The sequence below is a fragment of the Cinclus cinclus genome, chromosome 32 (genome assembly GCF_963662255.1).
Source record: "Cinclus cinclus chromosome 32, bCinCin1.1, whole genome shotgun sequence".
In the NCBI taxonomy this organism is placed as follows: Eukaryota; Metazoa; Chordata; class Aves; order Passeriformes; family Cinclidae; genus Cinclus; species Cinclus cinclus.
Window position 1 is genome coordinate 1,130,196 of NC_085077.1, and position 25,564 is coordinate 1,155,759.

A 25,564-nucleotide genomic window follows, 5' to 3' on the forward strand; every position below is an offset into this window, starting at 1 on the left:
CGGATGGGCACAGCCCCCCCCGGCCATGGGGCAGAGCGAGTCGCAGCAGGAGGCTGAGGTGGGACGTGTCCCTGTCCCCAACCCCGCTGTCCCCAAGGCCTGGGGACACTCTGGGGCTCAGCTGTCCCTTGTCCCCCCCACCACCCCTCCTCTCCTTGCAGGGCACGGTGCTGAGGGGGCTGCTGGCCGTATTCAGCAGGGAGCAGCTCCCGGCGCGTGCGGTGAGCGTGTCACCCGTGTGTCACCTTGTCACCCGTGTGTCACCTTGTCACCCGTGTGTCGCCTTGTCTGTGTGTCACCTGTGTGTTGCACCTGTGTGTCACCTCTGTGTCACTTGTATCACCTTGTCCCTGGGGGCAATGTCCCCAGTGTCCCCACATCCCCAGTGTCCCCAGGGACAGTGTCCCCAATGTCCCCAGTGTCCCCAGTGTCCCCAATGTCCCCAATGTCCCCAGTGTCCCTAATGTCCCCAGTGTCCCCAGTGTCCCCAATGTCCCCAGTATACCTAGGGACAGTATCCCTAATGTCCCCAGTGTCCCCAGGGACAGTGTCCTTAATATCCCCAATGTCCCTACGGGCAGTGTCCCCAGTGTCCCCAGGGACAGTGTCCCTAATGTCCCCAGTGTCCCCAATGTCCAGTGTCACCAATGTCCCCAATGTCCCCAGTATCCCTAGGGACAGTGTCCCTAATGTCCCCAGTGTCCCCAGTGTCCCCACGTCCCCACTGCTGCTCACCACCCCTTGAGGGGACCTAACTTTGTCCCTTGAGGACATCTCCCTGTCCCTGACCTTGGGGACCCCTTGGGGACACCTTGGGGACACCCCCATCTCTCCACAGGTGCTGGGGACAATCCTGGGCCTCGCCATCATCGTCATGGCTGTGGCCGTGCTGGGCTGGTGGCTTCGCCTCAAGAGTGAGTGCCACCCCCGAACTGGCCCTGGGGACAGAGGTGACACCGCCGTCCCCTCACCTCGTCCCCTCCTTGTCCCCAGAAGTCCCCGCTCAGGAGCCTCCCCGGTACCGCTTCCGCAAGAGGGACAAAGTCCTGTTCTACAGCCGCAAGATCATGCGTAAGGTGACCCTCGGGGTGGCAGGGAGGTGACGCCGTGCCACCGCCCCCGTGTGACGCCCGCCGTGTCCCCTCCCTGCCAGGTGTCCCAGTCCACGTCCTCGCTGGTGGACACCTCGGTGGCCAGCGGGGCCGCGCGGCTGCGCAGCCGCAAGAAGCTCAAGGTGCTCAGCATCGCCAAAAAGTGAGTGGGCGTGTCCCCATGGTGTCCCCACATTGTCCCCTTGGTGTCCCCAGTGGCGTCACTAGTGTCCTCTTGCTGTCCTGGTGTCCTTGTGGTCTTCCTTCTGTCCCCTTGTTGTCCCCTTGGTGTCCCCACAATGTCCCCGTGTCCCCAGGGTCTCAGCCAGCTTCCTGTGCATTCAGAAGGAGCCACACTGTCCCCTGTCAGTCCCCAGTGTCCCTGTGGTGTCCATGCAGTGTCCCCACACTGTCCCCACACTGTCCCCTGTCAGTCCCCAGTGTCCCTGTGGTGTCCATGCAGTGTCCCCACACTGTCCCCACACTGTCCCCTGTCAGTCCCCAATGTCCCTGTGGTGTCCATGTAGTGTCCCCACACTGTCCCCACACTGTCCCCTGTCAGTCCCCAGTGTCCCTGTGGTGTCCATGCAGTGTCCCCACACTGTCCCCACACTGTCCCCTGTCAGTCCCCAGTGTCCCTGTGGTGTCCATGCAGTGTCCCCACACTGTCCCCACACTGTCCCCTGTCAGTCCCCATGTCCCTGTGGTGTCCATGCAGTGTCCCCACACTGTCCCCACACTGTCCCCTGTCAGTCCCCAGTGTCCCTGTGGTGTCCATGCAGTGTCCCCACACTGTCCCCACACTGTCCCCTGTCAGTCCCCATGTCCCTGTGGTGTCCATGCAGTGTCCCCACACTGTCCCCTGTCAGTCCCCAGTGTCCGTCCCCATGTCCCTGTGGTGTCCATGCAGTGTCCCCACACTGTCCCCACACTGTCCCCTGTCAGTCCCCAGTGTCCCTGTGGTGTCCATGCAGTGTCCCCACACTGTCCCCACACTGTCCCCTGTCAGTCCCCATGTCCCTGTGGTGTCCATGCAGTGTCCCCACACTGTCCCCTGTCAGTCCCCAGTGTCCCTGTGGTGTCCATGCAGTGTCCCCACACTGTCCCCACACTGTCCCCTGTCAGTCCCCATGTCCCTGTGGTGTCCATGCAGTGTCCCCACACTGTCCCCACACTGTCCCCACACTGTCCCCTGTCAGTCCCCAGTGTCCCTGTGGTGTCCATGCAGTGTCCCCACACTGTCCCCACACTGTCCCCTCTCTGTCCCCAGGGTCTCAGCCAGCTTCCTGCGCATCCAGAAGGAACCTCCCACGCTGCAGCTGAAGGAGCCTCCACCCTCGGTGCTGGAGGCCGACCTGACCGAGTTCGACGTGGCCTCGTCACACCTGCCCTCAGAGGTGCTCTACATGCTCAAGAACGTCCGGTGAGCGGGGGGGGGAGTGGCCAGGGTGATGGCTACGGGGTCAGGGGGATGGCCACCGGGGTCAGGGGGATGGCCACGGGGTCAGGGGGATGGCCACCGGGGTCAGGGGGATGGCCACGGGGTCAGGGGGATGTCATGGGGTCAGGGGGATGGCCAGGGGGTCAGGGGGATGTCATGGGGTCAGGGGGATGGCCAGGGGGTCAGGGGGATGTCATGGGGTCAGGGGGATGGCCAGGGGGTCATGGGGATGGCTGTGGGGTGTTGGGATCCATCCGTGGGGATCAGGATCCATTTATGGGGTCGGGATCCATTTATGGGATCAGGGTCCATCCCTGGGACCAGCACTCGAGCACAGGGATCGAACTCCACCCTTGAACACCTCTGCAAGGGAATCCCTGTGTCCCCTCTGTCCTCACAGTGTCCCTGCTGTCCCCATGTCCTGGTGGTGACACCGCTGTCCCCTCGGTGACACCGCTGTCCCCTCCATGTCCCCGTCACAGGGTGCTGGGACACTTTGAGAAGCCGCTGTTCCTGGAGCTGTGCAAGCACATGGTGTTCCAGCAGTGCCAGCAGGGCGAGGACGTGTTCCGGCCCGGCCAGCCCGACACCAGCATCTACGTCCTGCAGGAGGGCAAGCTGGAGCTGCTGCTCACCGAGAGCGTGAGGGGACACCTGGGGACACCTGGGGGACACCTGGGCCACAGACCACAGACAGCCGGGGACATCTGGGGACGTGGAAGGATATCTGGGGACGTGGAAGGACATCTGGGGGGCACCAGGGACACGTGGGTGGGTGTCCTGGAGACATTTGGGACACCTGGGGACACTCAGTGGACACCTGGGGACATTGGAGACACGTGGGGACATCTGGGGGACAGAGCACAGACGGCCAGGGGTGTCCAGCAGACATCTAGGGGTTAACCAGGGGACGTGGAAAGATATCTAGGGGGACACCGGGGACACCTGTGGGGACACTCAGGGATATTTGGGGAACACTTCAGGGAGAGGTGGGGACACTTGGGACAGCCAGGGACATCTGGGGACACCCTAGGGACAGCCAGGGTCACACAGGGGAGGCCTGGGGACATTCAGGTGACACTCGGGTGACAGCAGGTGACAAGGGGCATGTCCCAGCAGGACGGGAAGGAGACGGTGATGAAGGAGGTGTTCCCTGGGGACAGCGTGCACAGCCTGCTCAGCATCCTGGACGTCATCACGGTACCTTGGGGACATCCTGGGGACTCTCCCCAAACCCACCTGTGACCACCCCAAATCTAGCCAAGGTCACCCCAAACCCAACAGTGACCATCTAACCATGGCCACCCCAAACCCAACAGTGACCACCCCAAACCCAACAGTGACCACCCCAAACCCAGCAGTGACCACCCCAAACCCAACCTTGACCACTCCAAACTCAGCCATGACCACCCCAAACCCAACCTTGACCACCCCAAACCCAACAGTGACCACCCCAAACCCAGCCATGACCACCCCAAACCCAACCTTGACCACCCCAAACCCAACAGTGACCACCCCAAACCCAACCTTGACCACTCCAAACCCAACCATGACCACCCCAAACCCAGCCATGACCACCCCAAACCCATCCTTGGCCACCCCAAACCAGCCCTGGCTGTCCCCAGGGCCACCAGCGGCCGTACCGGACAGTCTGTGCCCGCGCCGCCGAGGACTCCACGGTTCTGCGCCTGCCGGTCGAGGCCTTCTCGGCCGTGTTCGAGAAGTACCCCGAGAGCCTGGTCAGGGTGGTGCAGGTGAGCCAGGGGGCCTGGGGGACCCCCAGGGTGTCCCTTGGCGTGGCCAGGGACCCACGGTGGCCTCGGGGTGTCCCCGCAGATCATCATGGTGAGGCTGCAGCGTGTCACCTTCCTGGCCTTGCACAACTACCTGGGTTTGACCAACGAGCTCTTCAGCCATGTGAGTGAGCACTCTGGATGCAGCTGTGGGCAACGCAAAGTCACCTGTGGGCAACCCGAACCCAGCAGTGACCACCCCAAACCCAGCAGTGACCACCCCAAACTCAACAGTGACCACCCCAAACCCAGCAGTGACCACCCCAAACTCAAGAGTGACCACCCCAAACCCAGCAGTGACCACCCCAAACTCAAGAGTGACCACCCCAAACCCAGCAGTGACCACCCCAAACTCAACAGTGACCACCCCAAACCCAGCAGTGACCACCCCAAACCCAGCAGTGACCACCCCAAACTCAACAGTGACCACCCCAAACCCAGCAGTGACCACCCCAAACTCAACAGAGACCACCCCAAACCCAGCAGTGACCACCCCAAACTCAACAGAGACCACTCCAAACCCAGCCGTGACCACCCCAAACTCAACAGAGACCACCTCAAACTCAACAGAGACCACCCCAAACTCAACAGAGACCACTCCAAACCCAGCAGTGACCACCCCAAACCCAGCAGTGACCACCCCAAACTCAACAGAGACCACCCCAAACCCAGCAGTGACCACCCCAAACTCAACAGAGACCACCTCAAACTCAACAGAGACCACCCCAAACCCAGCAGTGACCACCCCAAACCCAGCCATGACCACCCCAAATACAACCTTGACCAAACCCCCGATACCCACGACCTCTTCAACCACATGAATTCTGTCTGAAATTTGGGATATCCTGGGCCGGACCAGGAGTCCCTCTGGTGTCCCCCAAACTCCTCAGGTGTCCATCTGTCCCCTCTGATGTCCCTCTGTCCCCCAAACCTCCAGGACATGCAGCCCCTGCGGCTCTTCCCTCAGCCCGGCCACGCCGCCCGCACCAGCCCCGTCCGGCACAGCAAGCGCGGCCTGGGCAGCACCGACGAGGGCCGGGACACCGGTGAGACCCCAACAGCTTCCCCAAACCCCCACCCCAATAACTTTTTTTGGGGTTTCACGCCGAGTTTTTTTTGGGATCTCACCCCACAGCCGAGCTGATAAAAGCCGCCGGCCTGGAGACGCCGGTGCCGCCGCCGCCGCCGCTGAGCCGCTGCATCTCCATGCCCGTGGACATCTCTGGTGGGTGCCGGCCGTGCCAGGAGGGGTGGCGGTGTCACCCGGGGGTGGCTTCGACACCGTTTGGTGACACCCCCTGACCTGACCCCGCCCAGGCATCCAGAGGGGTCCTCGCTCGGATTTTGACATGGCGTACGAGCGCGGGCGCATCTCGGTGTCGCTGCAGGAGGACGGCAGCGGCGCCTTCGGGCAGGTGCGGGGCCTGTCTGTTGGATCTCACCCCACAGGCCCCTCGATTCCATCTCGAGTCCCACCCCAGTTCCATCCCGAATTCCAATCCCGCCCCCAAAGACCTCTAAATTCCATCCCAAATCCCATCCCAAATTGCATTGCAAATCCCATCCAGAATCCCACCCAAATTCCATCCTGAATCCCACCCAAATCCATCCCAAATCCAACCCAGATTCCATCCCAAATCCCATCCCAAACCCCATCCTGAATCCCACCCAAATTCCATCCCAAATCCGACCCAGGTTCCGTCCCAAATCCCATCCCAAACCCCATCCTGAATCCCACCCAAATTCCATCCAAAATCCAACCCAGGTTCCGTCCCAAATCCCATCCCAAACCCCATCCTGAATCCCACCCAAATTCCATCCAAAATCCAACCCAGGTTCCGTCCCAAATCCCATCCCAAACCCCATCCTGAATCCCACCCAAATTCCATCCCGAATCCAACCCAGGTTCCGTCCCAAATCCCATCCCAAATCTGATCCAGTTTCCATCCCAAACCCCATCCTGAATCCCACCCAAATTCCATCCCAAATCCATCCCAAATCCCATCCCAAATCCTACCCAGATTCCATCCCAAATCCAGCCCAAATCCCATCCTGAATCCCACCCAAATTCCATCCCAAATCCATCCCAAATCCCATCCCAAATCCTACCCAGATTCCATCCCAAATCCAGCCCAAATCCCATCCCAAATCCTACCCAGATTCCATCCCAAATCCAGCCCAAATCCCATCCCAAATCCAACTCAAAGTCCATCCTGAATCCAACCCCGATTCTATCCCAAAGTCCACTCAAATCCCACCCTAATCCCATCCCAAATCCCACCTGAATCCCACCCTAATCCCATCCCAAATCCCTCCCCCAAATATCGCTCAAATCCCCCCCCCCAAAATATCTCCCAAATCCCCCCAAATATCCCCAAATCCACCCCAAATCCCCCCCAGATATCCCCCAATATCCCCAAAACCCCCCCAAATCCCACCCCAATCCCCCCCCAGGTGTCCCAGGAGCCCAAGGAGCGCAAGTCGGTGACTCTGGAGGAGCAGCCCTCGGGGATTTACCACTACAGCTCCTGCGAGGACACGGGGACGGGGACGGGGACAGGGACAGGGACGGGGACAGGGATGGGGACAGGGATGGGGACGTGTCCCTTCGGGCCCTACCAGGGCCGCCAGACCAGCGACATCTTCGAGGAGGCCAAGAGGGAACTCATCAAACTCATGAAGGTTGAGGTGAGGGGTCAGCAGGGATTTGTGGGGTTGGGGTGGGTTCCTGGTGGTTTCCTGGTGGTCCTGTGGGGTCAGGATGGGTTCAGGATGAGTCCCTGTGGTTTCCTGGAGCTCCTGTGGGGTCAGGGTGGTTTCCTGGTGGTCCTGTGGAGTCAGGATGGGATCCTGGTGGGTTCCTGGTGGGTTCCTGGTGGGTTCCTGGTGGTCCTGTGGGGTCAGGATGGGATCCTGGTGGGTTCCTGGTGCTCTTGTGGGGTCAGGATGGGATCCTGGTGGGTTCCTGGTGCTCCTGTGGGGTCAGGATGGGATCCTGGTGGGTTCCTGGTGGGTTCCTGGTGGTCCTGTGGGGTCAGGATGGGATCCTGGTGGGTTCCTGGTGCTCCTGTGGGGTCAGGATGGGATCCTGGTGGGTGCCTGGTGGGTTCCTGGTGGGTTCCTGGTGCTCTTGTGGGGTCAGGATGGGATCCTGGTGGGTTCCTGGTGGGTTCCTGGTGGGTTCCTGGTGCTCCTGTGGAGTCAGGATGGGTTTGGGATGTGTTCTGGTGCTGGCCCCACCACAGTCCCATTCTCCTCTCCAGGACCCTTCTCTGCTCAACAACCGTGTCCTGCTCCACCACGCCAAGGGTGGCACGGTCATCGCCCGCCAGGGTGACCAGGTGGGTTCTGGGCACTGTCCCTGTCCATGTCACCTCCTCCTACCCCGTGGTGGGGCAGGAACGACCCCAGAACCAGAGGAGGAGAACCACGAGAACCACCATGGCGGTGCTGGTGGCACCTCCCACCCGGGGTGACCTTGGAGGTGACGGGGGGGTGACAGCAGGTGGCACCAGGGGACGGGGGTGACCCCGGGTGACCCCAGATCACACAGCTGACCCCGGCTGACCTTAGGTGACAGAGCTGACCCCAGCTAACCCTAGCTGACCCCAGATGAAAGATGTGACCCCGGGTGACCCCGGGTGCCCCCAGGTGACCCCAGGTGCCTTTCCCCCAGGACGTGAGCCTGCACTTTGTGCTCTGGGGCTGCCTGCACGTGTACCAGCGCATGATCGACAAGGAGGAGGACGTGTGCCTGTTCCTCACGCAGCCGGGCGAGCTCGTGGGCCAGCTGGCCGTGCTCACGGGCGAGCCCCTCATCTTCACCATCAAGGCCAACCGCGACTGCAGCTTCCTCAAGATCTCCAAGTCCGACTTCTACGAGTCAGTGACCCCGAGGGGCCGCCCCGCTGTCTGGTGGTGGGGTCACGGGGGGGGGGGGTCTGGGGGGGATTGCTGTGGCCTCGGGGGGGGGGGTCCTGTGTCGATTTGGGGTGGTTCTCGTCACTTCGGGGTGGTTCTCGTCACTTTGGGGTGGTTCTCGTCACTTTGGGATGGTCCCACATCTCTTTGGGGTGGTTCTCATCACTTCGGGGTGGTTCTCATCACTTTGGGATGGTCCCACATCTCTTTGGGATGGTCCCACATCTCTTTGGGGTGGTTCTCATCACTTCGGGGTGGTTCTCATCACTTTGGGGTGGTCCCACATCTCTTTGGGATGGTCCCACATCTCTTTGGGGTGGTTCTCATCACTTCGGGGTGGTTCTCGTCACTTTGGGGTGGTTCTCATCTCTTTGGGATGGTCCCACATCTCTTTGGGGTGGTTCTCATCACTTCGGGGTGGTTCTCGTCACTTTGGGGTGGTTCCACATCTCTTTGGGATGGTTCTCATCACTTCGGGGTGGTTCCCGTCACTTTGGGATGGTTCCACATCTCTTTGGGATGGTTCTCATCGCTTTGGGATGGTTCCCATCTCTTTGGGGTGGTTCTCATCACTTCGGGGTGGTTCTCGTCACTTTGGGATGGTTCCACATCTCTTTGGGGTGGTTCTCATCACTTTGGGGTGGTTCTCGTCACTTTGGGGTGGTCCCACATCTCTTTGGGGTGGTTCTCATCACTTTGGGATGGTCCCACATCTCTTTGGGATGGTTCTCATCACTTTGGGGTGGTTCTCATCACTTTGGGGTGGTCCCACATCTCTTTGGGGTGGTTCTCATCACTTTGGGATGATTCCACATCTCTTTGGGATGGTTCTCATCACTTTGGGGTGGTTCTCATCACTTTGGGGTGGTTCCCATCTCTTTGGGATTGTCCCACATCTCTTTGGGATGGTTCTCATTGCTTTGGGGTGGTCCCACATCTCCTTGGGATGGTTCTCATCGCTTTGGGGTGGTCCCACATCTCTTTGGGGTGGTTCCCATCTCTTTGAGATGGTTCCCATCACTTTGGGGTGGTTCTCATCACTTTGGGATGGTTCCCATCTCTTTGGGGTGGCCCCACACCTCTGTGGGGTGTTCCCACATGTCCCCAAGGGATGCTCCCAACCCCAGGGTTAAATTCCAGGGTGTCCCAAGTGACGCCACCGCCATGGGAATGTTCCCCCTCCACCCCCGGGTGCATTTTGATGTCCCCAGGGTGCCCTTTGATCTTCCCCACCCACATTTTGGTGTCCCTTGGGTGTCCTGTGAGCCTCCCCATCCCCATTTTTGGGGACCCCATCCCCAATTTTTCTGACTCCATCCTCATTTTGTGAGTCCCCATCCCCATTTTCTCTGCCCCATCCCCATTTTCTGGGCCCCCATCCCCATTTTGTGGGTCCCCATCCCCATTTTCTGGGCCCCCATCCCCGTTTTCTCTGCCCCATCCCCATTTTCTGGGCCCCCATCCCCATTTTCTCTGCCCCATCCCCATTTTCTAGGCCCCCATCCCCATTTTCTAGGCCCCCATCCCCGTTTTCTCAGCCCCCATCCCCATTTTCTCTGCCCCATCCCCATTTCCTCTGCCCCATCCCCATTTTCTCTGCCCCATCCCCGTTTTCTCTGCCTCCATCCCCATTTCCTCTGCCCCATCCCCATTTTCTCTCCCCCATCCCCGTTTTCTCAGCCCCCATCCCCATTTCCTCTGCCCCATCCCCATTTTCTCTGCCCCATCCCCGTTTCCTCAGCCCCATCCCCATTTCCTCTGCCCCCATCCCCATTTTCTCTCCCCCATCCCCGTTTTCTCAGCCCCCATCCCCATTTCCTCTGCCCCATCCCCATTTCCTCTGCCCCATCCCCATTTCCTCTGCCCCCATCCCCATTTTCTCTCCCCCATCCCCGTTTTCTCAGCCCCCATCCCCATTTCCTCTGCCCCCATCCCCATTTCGGGGTCCCCAGGACGTGCTGTCCCCCCAGGATCATGCGGGAGCAGCCCAGCGTGGTGCTGAGCGTCGCCCACACCGTGGCCGCCCGCATGTCGCCCTTCGTGCGCCAGATGGATTTCGCCATCGACTGGATGGCCGTGGAGGCCGGCCGGGCTCTGTACAGGTGAGCCACCCCTCCGAGGTGAGCAGGTGACCTCGGGGGAGGCCAGCGGGGGCCACCACGGGCGCTGTCCCCCCCCCCGCAGGCAGGGGGACAAGTCGGACTGCACGTACATCGTGCTCAACGGGCGGCTGCGCTCCGTCATCCAGAAGGGCAGCGGCAAGAAGGAGCTGGTGGGGGAGTACGGCCGAGGAGACCTGGTGGGAGTGGTGAGTGTCACCTGCTGGGGACACCTGGGGGACACGGCGGGGGCGGAGGGGTCACGGGGGACACACAGGGGACAGAGGGGACAGCGGGTGACAGAGGTGACAGAGGTGAGGTGACACCAGGTGACAGAGGGAGTGGAGGGGACAACAAATGACAGAGGGGACCCCCGGTGACAGAGGGGACACCCAGTGCCAGAGGAGACAATGGTGACAGAGAGGACACCAGGTGACCTCAGGTGACACCAGGTGACCTCAGATGACCTCAGGTGACACCAGGTGACAGAGGAGACACAGGTGACCTGAGGTGACACAGGTGACAGAGATGACACAGGTGATACAGGTGACCTGAGGTGACACAGGTGACGCCAAGTGACAGAGGTGACACCAGGTGACCTCAGATGACCTGAGGTGACACCAGGTGACAGAGATGACGCAGGTGACACAGGTGACCTCAGGTGACACAGGTGACCCCAAGTGACAGAGGTGACACCAGGTGACACCAGGTGGCTCCGTCACAGGTGGAGGCGCTGACTCGGCAGCCCCGGGCCACCACGGTGCACGCGGTGAGGGACACGGAGCTGGCCAAGCTGCCCGAGGGGACTCTGAACAACATCAAGAGGAGATACCCACAGGTAGCCCAGGTGTCACTGCGGGGTGGCCACCACGGCACGGCTGGTGGCCGTGACTCTAACCAAAACTGCCTTTAATTAAGGAGTTAATGGAGCTGTTGGAAGAGAAGGGTGGTGGCACCTGAGGTGGCCAAGGGTGAGGGTTGGTGGCACCTGGGGTGGCCAAGGCCAGACAGTGATGGTGGCACCCGAGAACTCCCGCAGGCCACCGGCGAGTCCCTGCCAGGTCCTGTGGCCATCCTGTCCCCGTCCCTGTCCCCACAGGTGGTCACCCGCCTCATCCACCTCCTGAGCCAGAAGATCTTGGGCAACCTCCAGCAGCTCCGCGGGCCCTTCCCAGGTAGGACCCGGTGACAACGGGGGGTGGTGGCCGTCACCGGAGCCTTGTGCCCACTCCCCGTGTCCACCCAGGGTCCGGCCTGGGCGTGGCGTCCAGCTCGGAGCCCATCAACCCCACCAGTAACCTGTCGACGGTGGCCGTGCTGCCCGTGTGTGACGAGGTGCCCATGGCGGCCTTCACGCTGGAGCTGCAGCACGCGCTCAGCGCCATCGGTGAGTGACCGCGGGAGTGACCGTGGGACAGTGACCATGGACAGTGACCATGGGGAGTGACCATGGGGCAGTGACCACGGGAATGTGACCGTGGGACAGTGACCATGGGGAGTGACCATGGACAGTGACCATGGGGAGTGACCATGGGGCAGTGACCATGGACAGTGACCGTGGACAGTGACCGTGGGACAGTGACCATGGACAGTGACCATGGGGAGTGACCATGGGGAGTGACCATGGGGCAGTGACCACGGGAATGTGACCGTGGGACAGTGACCATGGGGAGTGACCATGGACAGTGACCATGGGGAGTGACCATGGGGCAGTGACCATGGACAGTGACCGTGGACAGTGACCGTGGGACAGTGACCATGGACAGTGACCATGGGGAGTGACCATGGGGAGTGACCATGGGGCAGTGACCACGGGAATGTGACCGTGGGACAGTGACCATGGGGAGTGACCATGGGGAGTGACCATGGGACAGTGACCATGGACAGTGACCGTGGGACAGTGACCATGGACAGTGACCATGGGAGTGACCATGGACAGTGACCATGGGACAGTGACCATGGACAGTGACCATGGGAGTGACCATGGACAGTGACCATGGGGCAGTGACCATGGACAGTGACCATGGGAGTGACCATGGACAGTGACCATGGGGCAGTGACCATGGGACAGTGACCATGGGACAGTGACCGTGGGACAGTGACCATGGACAGTGACCGTGGACAGTGACCGTGGGACAGTGACCATGGGGCAGTGACCATGGACAGTGACCGTGGACAGTGACCATGGACAGTGACCATGGGGAGTGACCATGGGGAGTGACCATGGGACAGTGACCATGGACAGTGACCGTGGGACAGTGACCATGGACAGTGACCATGGGAGTGACCATGGACAGTGACCATGGGGAGTGACCATGGGACAGTGACCATGGACAGTGACCATGGGGCAGTGACCATGGACAGTGACCATGGACAGTGACCGTGGGACAGTGACCATGGACAGTGACCATGGGAGTGACCATGGACAGTGACCATGGGACAGTGACCATGGGACAGTGACCATGGGAGTGACCATGGACAGTGACCATGGGGCAGTGACCATGGGAGTGACCGTGGGACAGTGACCATGGACAGTGACCATGGACAGTGACCATGGACAGTGACCATGGGAGTGACCATGGACAGTGACCATGGGACAGTGACCATGGGACAGTGACCATGGACAGTGACCGTGGGACAGTGACCATGGGACAATGACCACGGGAATGTGACCGTGGGACAATGACCATGGACAGTGACCACGGGGCAGTGACCATGGGAGTGTGACCGTGGGAGTGACCATGGGGAGTGACCACAGGAGTGACCGCGGGAGTGACCGTGGGACAGTGACCATGGACAGTGACCATGGACAGTGACCGCAGGGCAATGACAACAGGCGGTGGCCACAGGGAGTGACCATGGGATAGTGACCACAGGCTGTGTCACCCTGGTGACCTGGAGTGCTCTTGGCTGTGGTGGGCATCATGAAGGTGATGGCGGCACGATGGTGACTGCAGCATGGTGGTGACCACAACCCCGTGGCCTGGAGATGACCAAAACCCCATGGTGTGGTGATGACCATGACCTAGAAATGACCACATCCCCATGACCTAGAGATGACCACATCCTCACACCACCGCGCTGACCACGGCCTGGAGTTGACCAGAGCCTCACGGTGTGGTGATGACCATGACCTAGAAATGACCACATCCCCAATGGCACCATGATGACCCTGACCCTGGACACGACCACAACCTGGAGATGACCGCGTCTCCAGTGCCACCGTGCTGACCATGACCTGGAGATAACCACATCCCCATGGCATGGTGCTGAACCATAGCCTGGAGATGACCCCATCCCCGTGGGGTCCCCAGGCCACTGACCACATCCCCACGTCCCCAGGCCCCACGCTGCTGCTGACCAGTGACATCATCCGCGCCCGCCTTGGCTCCTCGGCTCTGGAGAGGTAAGCACGGCGGGCGCTCAGCGGTGTCCCCCAGGCCCCCCAGGCCATCGCTGACCGCTCGGTGGCCCCGGGCAGCATCCAGGAGTACCGGCTGTCGGGCTGGCTGGCGCAGCAGGAGGATCTGCACCGCATCGTGCTCTACCAGACCGACTGCACGCTGACCCCCTGGACCCTGCGCTGCATCCGCCAGGCGGATTGCATCCTCATCGTGGGGCTGGGAGAGCAGGAGCCGGCACTGGGAGAGGTGGGACGGGGATGGGGACCTGGGAGAGGGAGGAGGGGGACAGGGATGGGGACAGGGATGGGGACCTGGGAGAGGGAGGAGGGGGACAGGGATGGGGACGGGGACCTGGGAGAGGTGGGACGGGGATGGGGACCTGGGAGAGGGAGGAGAGGGACAGGGATGGGGACAGGGATGGGGACGGGGACCTGGGAGAGGTGGGATGGGGATGGGGACCTGGGAGAGGGAGGAGAGGGACAGGGATGGGGACAGGGATGGGGACGGGGACCTGGGAGAGGGAGGAGAGGGACAGGGATGGGGACAGGGATCTGGGAGAGGTGGGACGGGGATGGGGACAGGGATGGGGACCTGGGAGAGGGAGGAGACGGACAGGGATGGGGACAGGGATGGGGACGGGGATCTGGGAGAGGTGGGATGGGGATGGGGACAGGGACGGGGATGGGGACAGGGACCTGGGGAGGACCTGGTGGGGACAGGGGTCTGGGGAGGACAGGGATGGGGACCTGGGAGAGGAGGGACAAGGACCTGGGGGGACAGGGACGGGGACAGGGATCTGGGAGAGGAGGGACAGGGATGGGGACAGGGATCTTGGAGAATTGGGACAGGGGTCTGGGGGGGACAGGGATGGGGACAGGAACAGGGATCTGGGAGAGGAGGGACAGGGTCTCTCGGGGGGGACGGACAGGGACCTGGGAGTGGGACACAGGGATGTGGGGACACAGGGACATGAGATACAGGGACATGGCCCAGCTCCAGCGGTGACCCAGCCCCGCTGTGGTGCCCCCACAGCTGGAACAGATGTTGGAGAACACAGCGGTGCGGGCTCTGAAGCAGCTGGTGCTGCTGCCCCGCGAGGACAGGGTGGCACAGGGGTGACACGGGGGTGACCCAGCACTGTGGGGGTGACACAGGCGTGACCCAGCCCCGCTGTGGTGCCCCCACAGCTGGAACAGATGTTGGAGAACACAGCGGTGCGGGCTCTGAAGCAGCTGGTGCTGCTGCACCGCGAGGACGGCGCTGGCCCGGCCCGCACGGTCGAGTGGCTCAACATGCGCAGCTGGTGCTCGGGCCACCTGCACATCCGCTGTCCTCGCCGCGTCTTCTCCCGCCGCAGCCCGGCCAAGCTGGTGAGTGTCCCCTCCCCCTGGCGCTGTCCCCTCCCCCGGGGGTGGCCGTCACTCTGCGCTGTCCCCTCCCCTGCAGCGGGAGATGTACGAGAAGGTGTTTGAGAAGAGCCCCGACCGCCACAGCGACTTCTCGCGCCTGGCGCGCGTCCTCACGGGGAACACCATCGCACTGGTGCTGGGCGGCGGCGGTGCCAGGTGTGCCACCTGTCCTGTGTGCCACCTGTCCAGTGTGCCACCTGTCCTGTGTGCCACCTGTCCCTGTCCTGTGTGCCACCTGTCCAGTGTGCCACCTATCTCTGTGTGCCACCTGTCCAGTGTGCCACCTGTCCTGTGTGCCACCTGTCCCTGTCCTGTGTGCCACCTGTCCAGTGTGCCACCTGTCCAGTGTGCCACCTGTCCTGTGTGCCACCTGTCCCTGTCCTGTGTGCCACCTGTCCCTGTCCTGTGTGCCGCCTGTCCTGTGTGCCAGCTGTCCAGTGTGCCACCTGTCCCTGTCCCTGTGTGCCACCTGTCCTGTGTGCCACCTGTCCCTGTCCATGTGTGCCACCTGTCCAGTGTGCCACCTGTCCCTGTCCCTGTGTGCCACCTGTCCTGTGTGCCACCTGTCCCTGTCCATGTGTGCCACCTGTCCAGTGTGCCACCTGTCCCTGTCCCTGTGTGTCACCTGTCCTGTGTGCCACCTGTCCCTGTCCTGTGTGTTGCCTGTCCTGTGTGTCACCTGTCCCTGTCCCCTGTGCCCCCTGTCCCCATGGCCCTGTGTCCTGTCCCTGTCCCCAAATCCCTGTGGTCTCACGTCCCTGTGTCCCCATACGCAGTGTCCCCATGTCCCCCTGTCCCCATGTCCCACTGTCCCCCTGTCCCCATGTCCCCATGTCCCACTGTCCCCATGTCCCACTGTCCCCACACCTCCCTTTCCCCCCACAGTACCCCCAGCCCCTCACTTTTCTCACTTTTCTCACTTTTCCCTCTTCTCTCACTTTTCCCTCTTCTCTCACTTCTCTCACTTTTCTCACTTTTCTCATTTATTTTCTCATTTTCCCCCTCGCTGCCGGCAGGGGCTGCTCTCACATCGGGGTCATCAAGGCCATGGAGGAGTCGGGGATCCCCATCGACCTGGTGGGGGGCACCTCCATCGGAGCCTTCATCGGCGCGCTCTACGCCGAGGAGCGCAGCGCCGTACGCACCAAACAGCGCGCCAGGGAGTGGGCCAGGGTACGGGGACAGGGACGGGGGGACAGGGACAAGGGGACAGGGACAGGGACATGGGGACAGGGACGTGGGGATGGGGACATGTGGACAGGGACGGGGGGACAGGGACAGGGGACAGGGACATGGGGACAGGGACATGGGGACAGGGACAGGGGGACAGGGACAGGGACAGGGGGACAGGGACAGGGACAAGGGGACAGGGACATGGGGACAGGGACGTGGGGACAGCGACAGGGATATGGGGACAGGGACAGGGGGACAGGGACAAGGGGACAGGGACGTGGGGACAGGGACAGGGATATGGGGACAGGGATATGGGGACAGGGACAGGGGGACAGGGACAAGGGGACAGGGACGTGGGGACAGGGACAGGGATATGGGGACAGGGATATGGGGACAGGGACAGGGGGACAGGGACAAGGACAGGGGGTCAGGGACAAGGGGACAGGGACACGGGGTCAGGGACAAGGGGACAGGGACAGGGATATGGGGACAGGGACAGGGGGACAGGGACAAGGACAGGGGGTCAGGGACAAGGGGACAGGGACATGGGGACAGGGACAGGGAGATGGGGACATAGGGACATGGGGAGACAAGGACATAGGGACATAGGGACAGGGACATGGCCTGAGGGGGGGACGTGGGGCCAGGGTGGGTGACAGGGACATGGCCACCCCCAGGGACCTGTGCCCAACCCTGTCCATTTCTAATCCGGCCTCTTCCTCCTTCTTCTTCATCTCCTTCCTGCTCCATTTCTCTCCTCCTCCTCCCCCTCCTCCTCCCCAGTGCATGAATTCCGTTTTCGAGACCGTGCTGGACCTCACCTACCCCATCACCTCCATGTTCTCGGGCTCGGCCTTCAACGCCAGCATCAACCGCGTCTTCCAGGACAAACAGATCGAGGTGTGTGTCCCCACGGCGTCACCCCCCGCCCCGTGCCACCCCCGGGGTGTCCCCAGGGCGTCGCCCAGCCCGTGCCATCCCCGCAGGACCTCTGGCTGCCCTACTTCAACGTCACCACGGACATCACGGCCTCGGCCATGCGGGTGCACACGGACGGTGAGAGCCCGCGGGGACACGCAGGGGACACGGTGGGGACACGGGGCAGGGGTGGCTTCCTGAACCACTGGGGACATCACTGGGGAGGGGACAGCTGGGGCTGCATGAGGCGCTAACATGGCTGCTGACCACTAACCCAGTAACCCCCCGTGAGCGCGGGGACATGGCGGTGGCAGTGCTGGCTGGGGACATCGAGGTGGCGTTGGGGACGTCGAGGTGGCGTTGGGGACACGGTGGACGGGGAGCCTGAAGGTCAATAGGGACCCGGGGGGGTGACAGGGACAGGGGGAGAACTTGGAGTGGGACCAGGAGCCTGGCTTGGGTGAGGTGGGGCCGGCACCTGGGGAGGGGGGACAGGGCCCTGGTGGGGACACGGTGTTGGGGACACGCCGGGGACGTGCTGGTGGTTTTGGGGACATCGTGGTGGCGTCGGTGACACGGTGGTGTCGGTGACCTGGTGTTGGGGACGCGGCGCTGGTGGCGGGACCCTCGTGGTGGCTGCCCCCGGGAGCTCACCTGGGACATTGAACCGTCCACGACCACCTGGCTGCGGTGGCTTCACCCATCCCCCCCCTGCTGGCCTCTAACCCTCACTAATCCTCACTGACCTCTCTAACCCAGCCCTGTCCCCACGCTGCTGCCTTCCAACGTCCCCTCCCCTGCCCTCCGTCCCTTCCCGGTCACCCCCGGTGGCCGTGACCGTGTCCTCTCCGTCCCCAGGCAGCCTCTGGCGCTACGTCCGAGCCAGTGCCTCCTATACCCCCTACCTGCCTCCGCTCTGCGACCCCAAGGACAGCCACTGGCTGGTGGATGGCTGCTATGTTAACAATGTCCCAGGTCAGCACCTCGCTTTGGGGCCAACCCCCCACCCCAAAAAAAAAAAAAACCAAAACCAAAAAAAACAACAAAAAACAAAAAACAAAAAAACAAAAAACAAAAACCAAAAAAAAAAAAAAAAAAAAAAAACAAAACAAAAAAAAAAAAAAACAAAACAAAAAAACACAAAAAAATAAACCACACCAAAAAAATAAACCACACCAAAAAAAAAAATCAACCACACCAAGAGAAAAATAAACCACACCAAAAAAAAATAAACCACACCAAGAGAAAAATAAACCACACCAAAAAAATAAATAAACCACACCAAAAAAAAAAATAAACCACACCAAAAAAATAAACCACACCAAAAAAAATAAATAAACCAAACCTAAACAAAAACCCAAAAAAACCAGCGTCCACAGCACCGGTCAGGGCACACCAGGGACGCTCTGCCCACCACGGGGGTGACCCGTGGGGCGCAGACCGGGCAGGGCGAGGGCGCGGCGCCGCCGTTGGAGCTGACGCCGTTTCCCGGTTCCGTTTCCCGGTTTTTTTTCTGTTGTTCCCCCTCCCCCCCACCCACCCCCCGGCGTCGTTTCCCGGTTTCCCAGGCTCGCTCTGGCGTTACGTACGCGCCAGCATGACCCTGTCGGGCTACCTGCCCCCGCTGTGTGACCCCAAGGACGGCAACCTCCTCATGGACGGGGGGTACATCAACAACCTGCCAGGCAAGTGCGGCCCCCGCGGCACGGCGGGCGCGGGGCGGGGATCCACGGACGGACGGACGGACGGACGGACGCGGCCGGGACGGAGCTCGCTCCGTTTGGTGGAGGGATGTGGCCGGCTGGTTTATTTTCCAGAACGTTCCGTGGTTTTTCATGGACAGGATCCATCCATTTTTCATGATCTCTTGATGTCTTTTCCATGCTGGGAAGTTTTTCCAGAACATTCCATGGATTCCATGGTCAGATCAAGCCATCTTCCATCATTTCTGGTGGTTTTTCCAGAGCGTTCCGTGGTTTTTCATGGACAGGATCCGTCCTTCCGCCATCATGTCTTGATGTCTTTTCCATGCTGGGAAGTTTTTCCAGAACATTCCATGGATTCCTGTGGTCAGATCCATCCATCTTCCATAATTTCTGGCAGTTTTTCCAGAACATTCCATGGTTTTTCGTGGACAGATCCATCCATCTTCCATCATCTCTTGATGTCTTTTCCGCGCTGGGAAGTTTTTCCAGAACGTTCCATGGGTTTCCATGTCAGTTCTGTCTTCTATCATTTCTGGTGGTTTTCCCAGAGCATTCCATGGTCTTTCATGGACAGATCCGTCCATCTTCCATCATCTCTTGATGCCTTTTCCATGCTGGGAAGTTTTTCCAGAACATTCAGTGGATTTTCATGGCCAGGGTCTACCAATCATGGAACATCTCCCAGTGTTTTTTCCATGCCAGGCGGTTTTTCCAGAACATTCCATGGATTCCATGGTCAGATCCATCCCTCTTCCATCATCTCCTGGTGGTTTTTCCAGAGCGTTCCGTGGTTTTTCATGGACAGGATCCGTCCTTCCTCCATCATCTCTTGATGCGTTTTCCATACCAGGAAGTTTTTCCAGAACGTTCCGTGGATTTCCGTGGTCAGATCCATCTTTCATCTCTCTTCCATCATCTCTTGATGTCCTTGGTGCTGGTCACCCTCTTGGGGCATCTCCACCCTCTGTCACCTCCCGGTGTCACCTCCTGGTGTCTCCTGATGTCCTTTGATGTCCCCTGATGTCCCCTCTGTCCCCTGAAGATGTCTCTGACGGTTTCCCCTCTGTTCCCGATGACCCCAACGACATCCCTGGTGATGTCCCCGCTGTCCCCGCCGCTGTCCCCACCGACGTCCCCGGTGTCCCCGCAGCCGACATCGCGCGCAACATGGGCGCCAAGACGGTGATCGCCATCGACGTGGGCAGCCAGGACGAGACCGACCTGTGCAACTACGGCGACTCGCTGTCGGGGTGGTGGCTGCTCTGGACACGCCTCAACCCCTGGGCCGAGAAGGTCAAGGTGGGACACTGGGGACACTGTGTGACATTGGGGACATTGGGGATATTTGGGACATTGGGGACACTGGGGGACATCAGGGACGTGGCCAAGATGGTGGAGATGGCTCGGGGTGGAGGAGGACAAAGGTCATGGGGGACATCAAGGGATGATGATGACAATGACGGATGACAGTGACAATGACAATAATGATAATGCCAGTGACAGTGATGATGATGAGGATGATGACGATGATAATGACAGTAATGACAATGCCAATAACGATGATGATGATGACGACAATGACAATAATGCCAATAACGATGACGATGATGACGATGACAATGCCGATGAGGAGGCGCCGGCCGTGTCCCCAGTGCCCGGTCCCGGGTCCCGGCAGGTGCCGGACATGGCGGAGATCCAGTCGCGCCTGGCTTACGTGTCGTGCGTGAGGCAGCTCGAGGTGGTCAAGTCCAGCTCGTACTGCGAGTACATCCGGCCACCCATCGACCGCTTCAAGACCATGGACTTCGGCAAGTTCGACGAGATCTACGTGAGTTGGGGGCTGGGTCTGGGCTCGGGTGTGGTGTGCTTGGTCATTGTTGGGTTCTTTGGTCATCGTTGGGGTGTTATTGGTCATTGTTGGGGTGTCCTTGGTCATTGTTGGGTTCTTCGGTCATCGTTGGGGTGTTCTTGGTCATTGTTGGGGTGTTATTGGTCATTGTAGGGGTGTTCTTGGTCATTGTTGGGTTCTTCGGTCATCGTTGGGGTGTCCTTGGTCATTGTAGGGGTGTTATTGGTCATTGTAAGGGTGTTCTTGGTCATTGTTGGGTTCTTCGGTCATCGTTGGGGTGTCCTTGGTCATTGTTGGGGTGTTCTTGGTCATTGTTGGGTTCTTCGGTCATCGTTGGGGTGTTCTTGGTCATCGTTGGGGTGTTCTTGGTCATTGTTGGGGTGTCCTTAGTCATTGTTGGGTTCTTCGGTCATCGTTGGGGTGTTCTTGGTCATTGTTGGGGTGTTATTGGTCATTGTTGGGGTGTTCTTGGTCATTGTTGGGTTCTTCGGTCATCGTTGGGGTGTTCTTGGTCATAGTTGGGGTGTTATTGGTCATTGTTGGGGTGTTCTTGGTCATTGTTGGGTTCTTCGGTCATCGTTGGGGTGTTCTTGGTCATCGTTGGGGTGTTATTGGTCATTGTTGGGGTGTTCTTGGTCATTGTTGGGTTCTTCGGTCATCGTTGGGGTGTTCTTAGTCATCGTTGGGGTGTCATTGGTCATTGTTGGGGTGTTATTGGTCATTGTTGGGGTGTCCTTAGTCATTGTTGGGTTCTTCGGTCATCGTTGGGGTGTTCTCGGTCATTTTTTGGGTTCTTTGGTCATTGCTGGGGTTTCCTTGGTCATCGTTTGGGTTCTTTGGTCATTGTTGGGGTGTCCTTGACCGTCACTTGTGTGTCCTGGGCCATCTCCGGGGTGTCCTGGCCCACTGTCCCCTGTGCCCTGCCCCAGGACGTGGGCTACCAGCACGGCAAGTTGGTGTTCGAGGGCTGGAGCCGCGGGGACGTCATCGAGAAGATGGTGAAGGATCGGCGCTCGGCCGACTTCTACGAGAGCAAACGCATGGACGTGAGCTTGGGGACACCTGGGGACACCTGGGGACACCTGTGGGGGGGACATGACAGGGACACTTGGGGTGGTGGCTCATTGGGGACAGGCCCTGGGCCACCCCAGCCTTGTCACCGTCCTTTGAGAGATGTCACCTCTCGAGTGACCTTCCTGTCACTGCCACTGCCACCCTGTCCCTGTCCCTGTCCCTGTCCCTGTCCCTGTCCCTGTCCCTGTTCCTGTCCCTGTTCCTGTCACTGTCCCTGTCCCTGTCCCTGTTCCTGTCCCTGTTCCTGTCACTGTCCCTGTCCCTGTCACTGTCCCTGTTCCTGTTCCTGTCCCTGTTCCTGTCCCTGTCACTGTCCCTGTTCCTGTCACTGTCCCTGTTCCTGTCACTGTTCCTGTCACTGTCACTTTGTCCCCTCTCCCGTCCCTCCCTTTGTCCCCTGCCATGTTGGTCCCTTTTGTGTCCCTTTCCTGTCATCTGTGTCCCCTCACCTGTCCCCGTGCTGTCCCCCCAGGTGTCACCTGTGTCCCCTCACCTGTCCCCGTGCTGTCCCCCCAGGTGTCACCTGTGTCCCCTCACCTGTCCCCGTGCTGTCCCCCCAGGTGCTCACCTGTCCCAGTGCCGGTTTCACAGACCTGGCTGAGATCGTGTCACGGATCGAACCCGCCCAGCCCTACCTGTCCGACGGCTACGGCGACGGTGACAGCGGGGACGGGGACAGGGGGACAGAGGGACAGAGGGGACAGAGGGGACAGAGGGGACAGAGGGGACAGAGGGGACAGGGGGAACAGAGGGACAGAGGGACAGAGGGGACAGAGGGACAGAGGGACAGAGGGGACAGGGGGACAGAGGGACAGGGGGACAGGGGGACAGAGGGACAGAGGGGACAGGGGACAGAGGGGACAGGGACTGGGGGGATGGGGACTGGGGGGATGGGGACAGGGGGACGGGGACACCCTGAGGAACATCAGGGACAGGGGAGGGATTTGGGGGTGTAGATTTGGGTCTGGGGGGCTCAGATTTAGGTTGGGGTCTGGGATTTGGGGGCGCAGATCTGGACCTGGAATCTCTGATTTGGGTCTGGGGTCTCACCCACCCCCTCTCCCCCCAGAGGAATCCGATTACCTGACCGAGTACGAGGGGCTGGGATTTGGGATTTGGGGGTACAGATTTGGGTCTGGGGTCTCTGATTTGGGTCTGGGGATGCAGATTTGGGTCTGGGTTTTGGGTCTGGGGTCTCACCCACCCCCTCTCCCCCCAGAGGAATCCGATTACCTGACCGAGTACGAGGACGAGGGCCCGGAGTCGCTGCGGGGCGAGGAGGACGCGGCCGAGTGGGGCAGCAACGAGGCCGTGAGTGACCCCAAAACACGGGGGGGACCCCAAAAAATGGGGCTGGGAGAGGGGAGGGGGGGGTCCTGAGCCCACCTTGGGGGGTTGTGGGGTCATGGGGAACCCAAAAAAATGGGGGAAAATGGGGATTTGGGGTTCCAAAAATGGGGATTTGGGGTTCTTGGACTTGGGGTTTTTGGGGTTGGGGTCCCCAAGGGGGTCCCGACTCAGGTGTGAGGGGTGGGTCCATGGGGACCCCAAAATGGGGAGGGGGGGAGTCCTGAGGGGGTCCCGACCCAGGTGTGTGTGGGGGGGGTTATGGGGACCACAAGAAATGGGGGGGGGGGAGGGGGGGGGGGAGGGGGATTTGGGGGTTCCAAAAATGGGAATTTTTGGATTTCTGGGGTTGGGATCCCAAGGGGGTCCCAGTGGCCTTGGGGACATCCTGGACCCTCCCCAGGTGCTGTCTCCAATGTCCCCAAATGTCCCGAATCCCCCCCAGTGTCCCCCAGGTGTCCCCAATGTCCCCAATGTCCCCCCAGGAGGAGGAGAAGTCCCTTCGGCACCGCCCCAGCCTGGCCGGGACCCCCCCCGCCCCCCCCAGCGGACCCCGATGGCTTCTGAGGGACCCGAGGTGGCACCGCCCCTCCCCCACCCCGCAACGGGGGTCCCCCAATGTCCCCACCCCAAAATGGGGGTCCCTGCCCTGCCCCCAACCCCCCCAACAGCTCGTTCTAGCACTTTCTCACAGGGCTTTGGACCCCCCCAGTGTCCTCAGGGGGGTCCTGGGACCCCCAAACCTCCCCCCAAAATCCCCTCAGTGTCACCTCCCCTACCTGCGGTGACATGGGGGGGGGAGGGGGGAAGGGGGGGGACCCGACACCCCCAAAAATCCCCTCGGGGGTGGGGTCCTGGGACTCCCAAAATCCCCCTAAAATCCCCCCAAAGTCCCCTCAAGGGGGGGACCGGGGATCCCCCCAGATCTACCCCAGTGTCCCCAGTATCCCATCCCCCACCCAGGGTGACACTGGGAAGGGTCCCGGGACCCCCAAAATCCCCCCGGTGTCCCCTCCCCCCTCCCCGCTCTGTTGCACTGTCCCTCCCCCCCCGGCCGGCCAGGGGGGGGCGCTGCTGTAAATTTTATTTTCTTTTTTCCAAGGTTTTTTTTTTTTTTGTTGGTTGTTGTTTTTTTTTTTTGTTGTTTTTGTTTTTTTTGTTTTTGTTTTTTTTTTAACGGTTCTTACGCAAATCCAGGCCGGCTGGATGGGTTCTTGATTAATTATTGATTAATTATCGGTTAATTATTAATTAATAATTGGTGAATTATTGACGCGTGGATTCTTGATGAGGAATTTCCAATTAAAAACGGAGCTTGGTGCTGATGAGGGGGCGGGAACGGGCTGGGAACAGGTGTGGGGCTTCACGTTTCCTATTGGTTCTGCCGACTGTCAATCACAGCTCTCAGCCATTCACGGCCAGCTACTTAGAGCTCTCAGCCAATCAGCCTTCTAAGGGGGTGGGCGGGGCTTCTGACGGGTCAGCGGCGGTTCCGTTCCCGGTCCTGGCGCTGCCCTGAGGCCCCGGTGGTTCGGGAGCGGTTCCGGAGCCGAGCCCGGGGGGGCTGGACGCGCTCCCGGTGCCGCCATTAAAGAAATTTGGGGGTCCTCGCTTCTCCCCGGTGCTCGGAAATGCCGCGCTTCCGCCTTTGCGGAGCTGGCGCTTCTCATTGGCCAGCAGAGATGTCACTCACACCCCTGAGCCAATCACAGTAAGGGCGCGCTTAGTTCCCGCGCTTTTGCCCTTGCGGAGCTGGCGCTTCTCATTGGCCAGCAGAGATGTCACTCACACCCCTGAGCCAATCACAGTAAGCGCGCCCTTAGTTCCCGCACTTTTGCCCTTGCGGAGCTGGCGCTTCTCATCGGCCAGCAGAGATGTCACTCACACCCCTGAGCCAATCACAGTAAGCGCGCCCTTAGTTCCCGCGCTTTTGCCCTTGTGGAGTTGGCGCTTCTTATTGGCCGGCAGAGCTGTCCCTCACCGCTCTCAGCCAATAGCGGCGGAGCAAGGGCGGTGTCTTGGTCCCGCCGGACACTCCCGTTTCCTCGGTTTAATTCCCAATTTTTGGGTTTAATTCCTGCATTTCTGGGTTGAATTCCCGCATTTTGTTTTAAAGCCCGATTTTGGGTTTAGTTCTTGTGTTTAATTCCCCCCTCCCCCCAACCTTTTAAATTTCCTTTCGGGTTTAATTCCCGGGTTTTTTTGTTTAATCCCCAATTGTTTTGTGTTTAATTCCCTTTTTTTTTTCTTTACTCCAAATTTTTTTGCGTTCAATCCCCGGTTTTTGGGAATTTGGGCATCCACAACCCCTCCCAATCCAAAAATCTTTTTATTCCCCA

The 25,564-nt window shown here is 60.3% G+C and overlaps 1 protein-coding gene across 7 annotated transcripts; it reads left to right on the plus strand.

Annotated features, from left to right (window-relative positions):
- Positions 1-6: 6 nt before the first annotated feature.
- On the plus strand, positions 7-24,498 carry PNPLA6 (patatin like phospholipase domain containing 6). Of its 7 annotated transcripts, none has more exons than XM_062511790.1 (36): positions 7-58; positions 162-221; positions 839-914; positions 994-1,076; positions 1,154-1,254; positions 2,362-2,514; positions 3,015-3,174; positions 3,652-3,732; positions 4,158-4,286; positions 4,369-4,449; positions 5,263-5,371; positions 5,461-5,550; positions 5,643-5,740; positions 6,780-7,013; positions 7,589-7,666; positions 8,002-8,207; positions 10,217-10,348; positions 10,431-10,554; positions 11,070-11,183; positions 11,445-11,520; positions 11,592-11,732; positions 13,688-13,751; positions 13,827-13,995; positions 14,937-15,119; positions 15,196-15,314; positions 16,175-16,331; positions 17,115-17,231; positions 17,318-17,387; positions 18,108-18,224; positions 18,818-18,934; positions 20,106-20,254; positions 20,589-20,783; positions 21,734-21,850; positions 22,439-22,535; positions 23,098-23,189; positions 23,711-24,498. In XM_062511790.1, exons 1-36 carry the CDS (start codon positions 26-28, stop codon positions 24,011-24,013), a joined length of 4,425 nt encoding a protein of 1,474 aa, XP_062367774.1. In that variant the 5' UTR covers positions 7-25; the 3' UTR covers positions 24,014-24,498. The 7 variants fall into 7 exon arrangements, with proteins under 7 accessions (XP_062367774.1, XP_062367776.1, XP_062367778.1 ...); XM_062511792.1 differs by having other exon boundaries at positions 4,167-4,286; XM_062511794.1 differs by lacking the exon at positions 18,818-18,934.
- Positions 24,499-25,564: the final 1,066 nt, after the last annotated feature.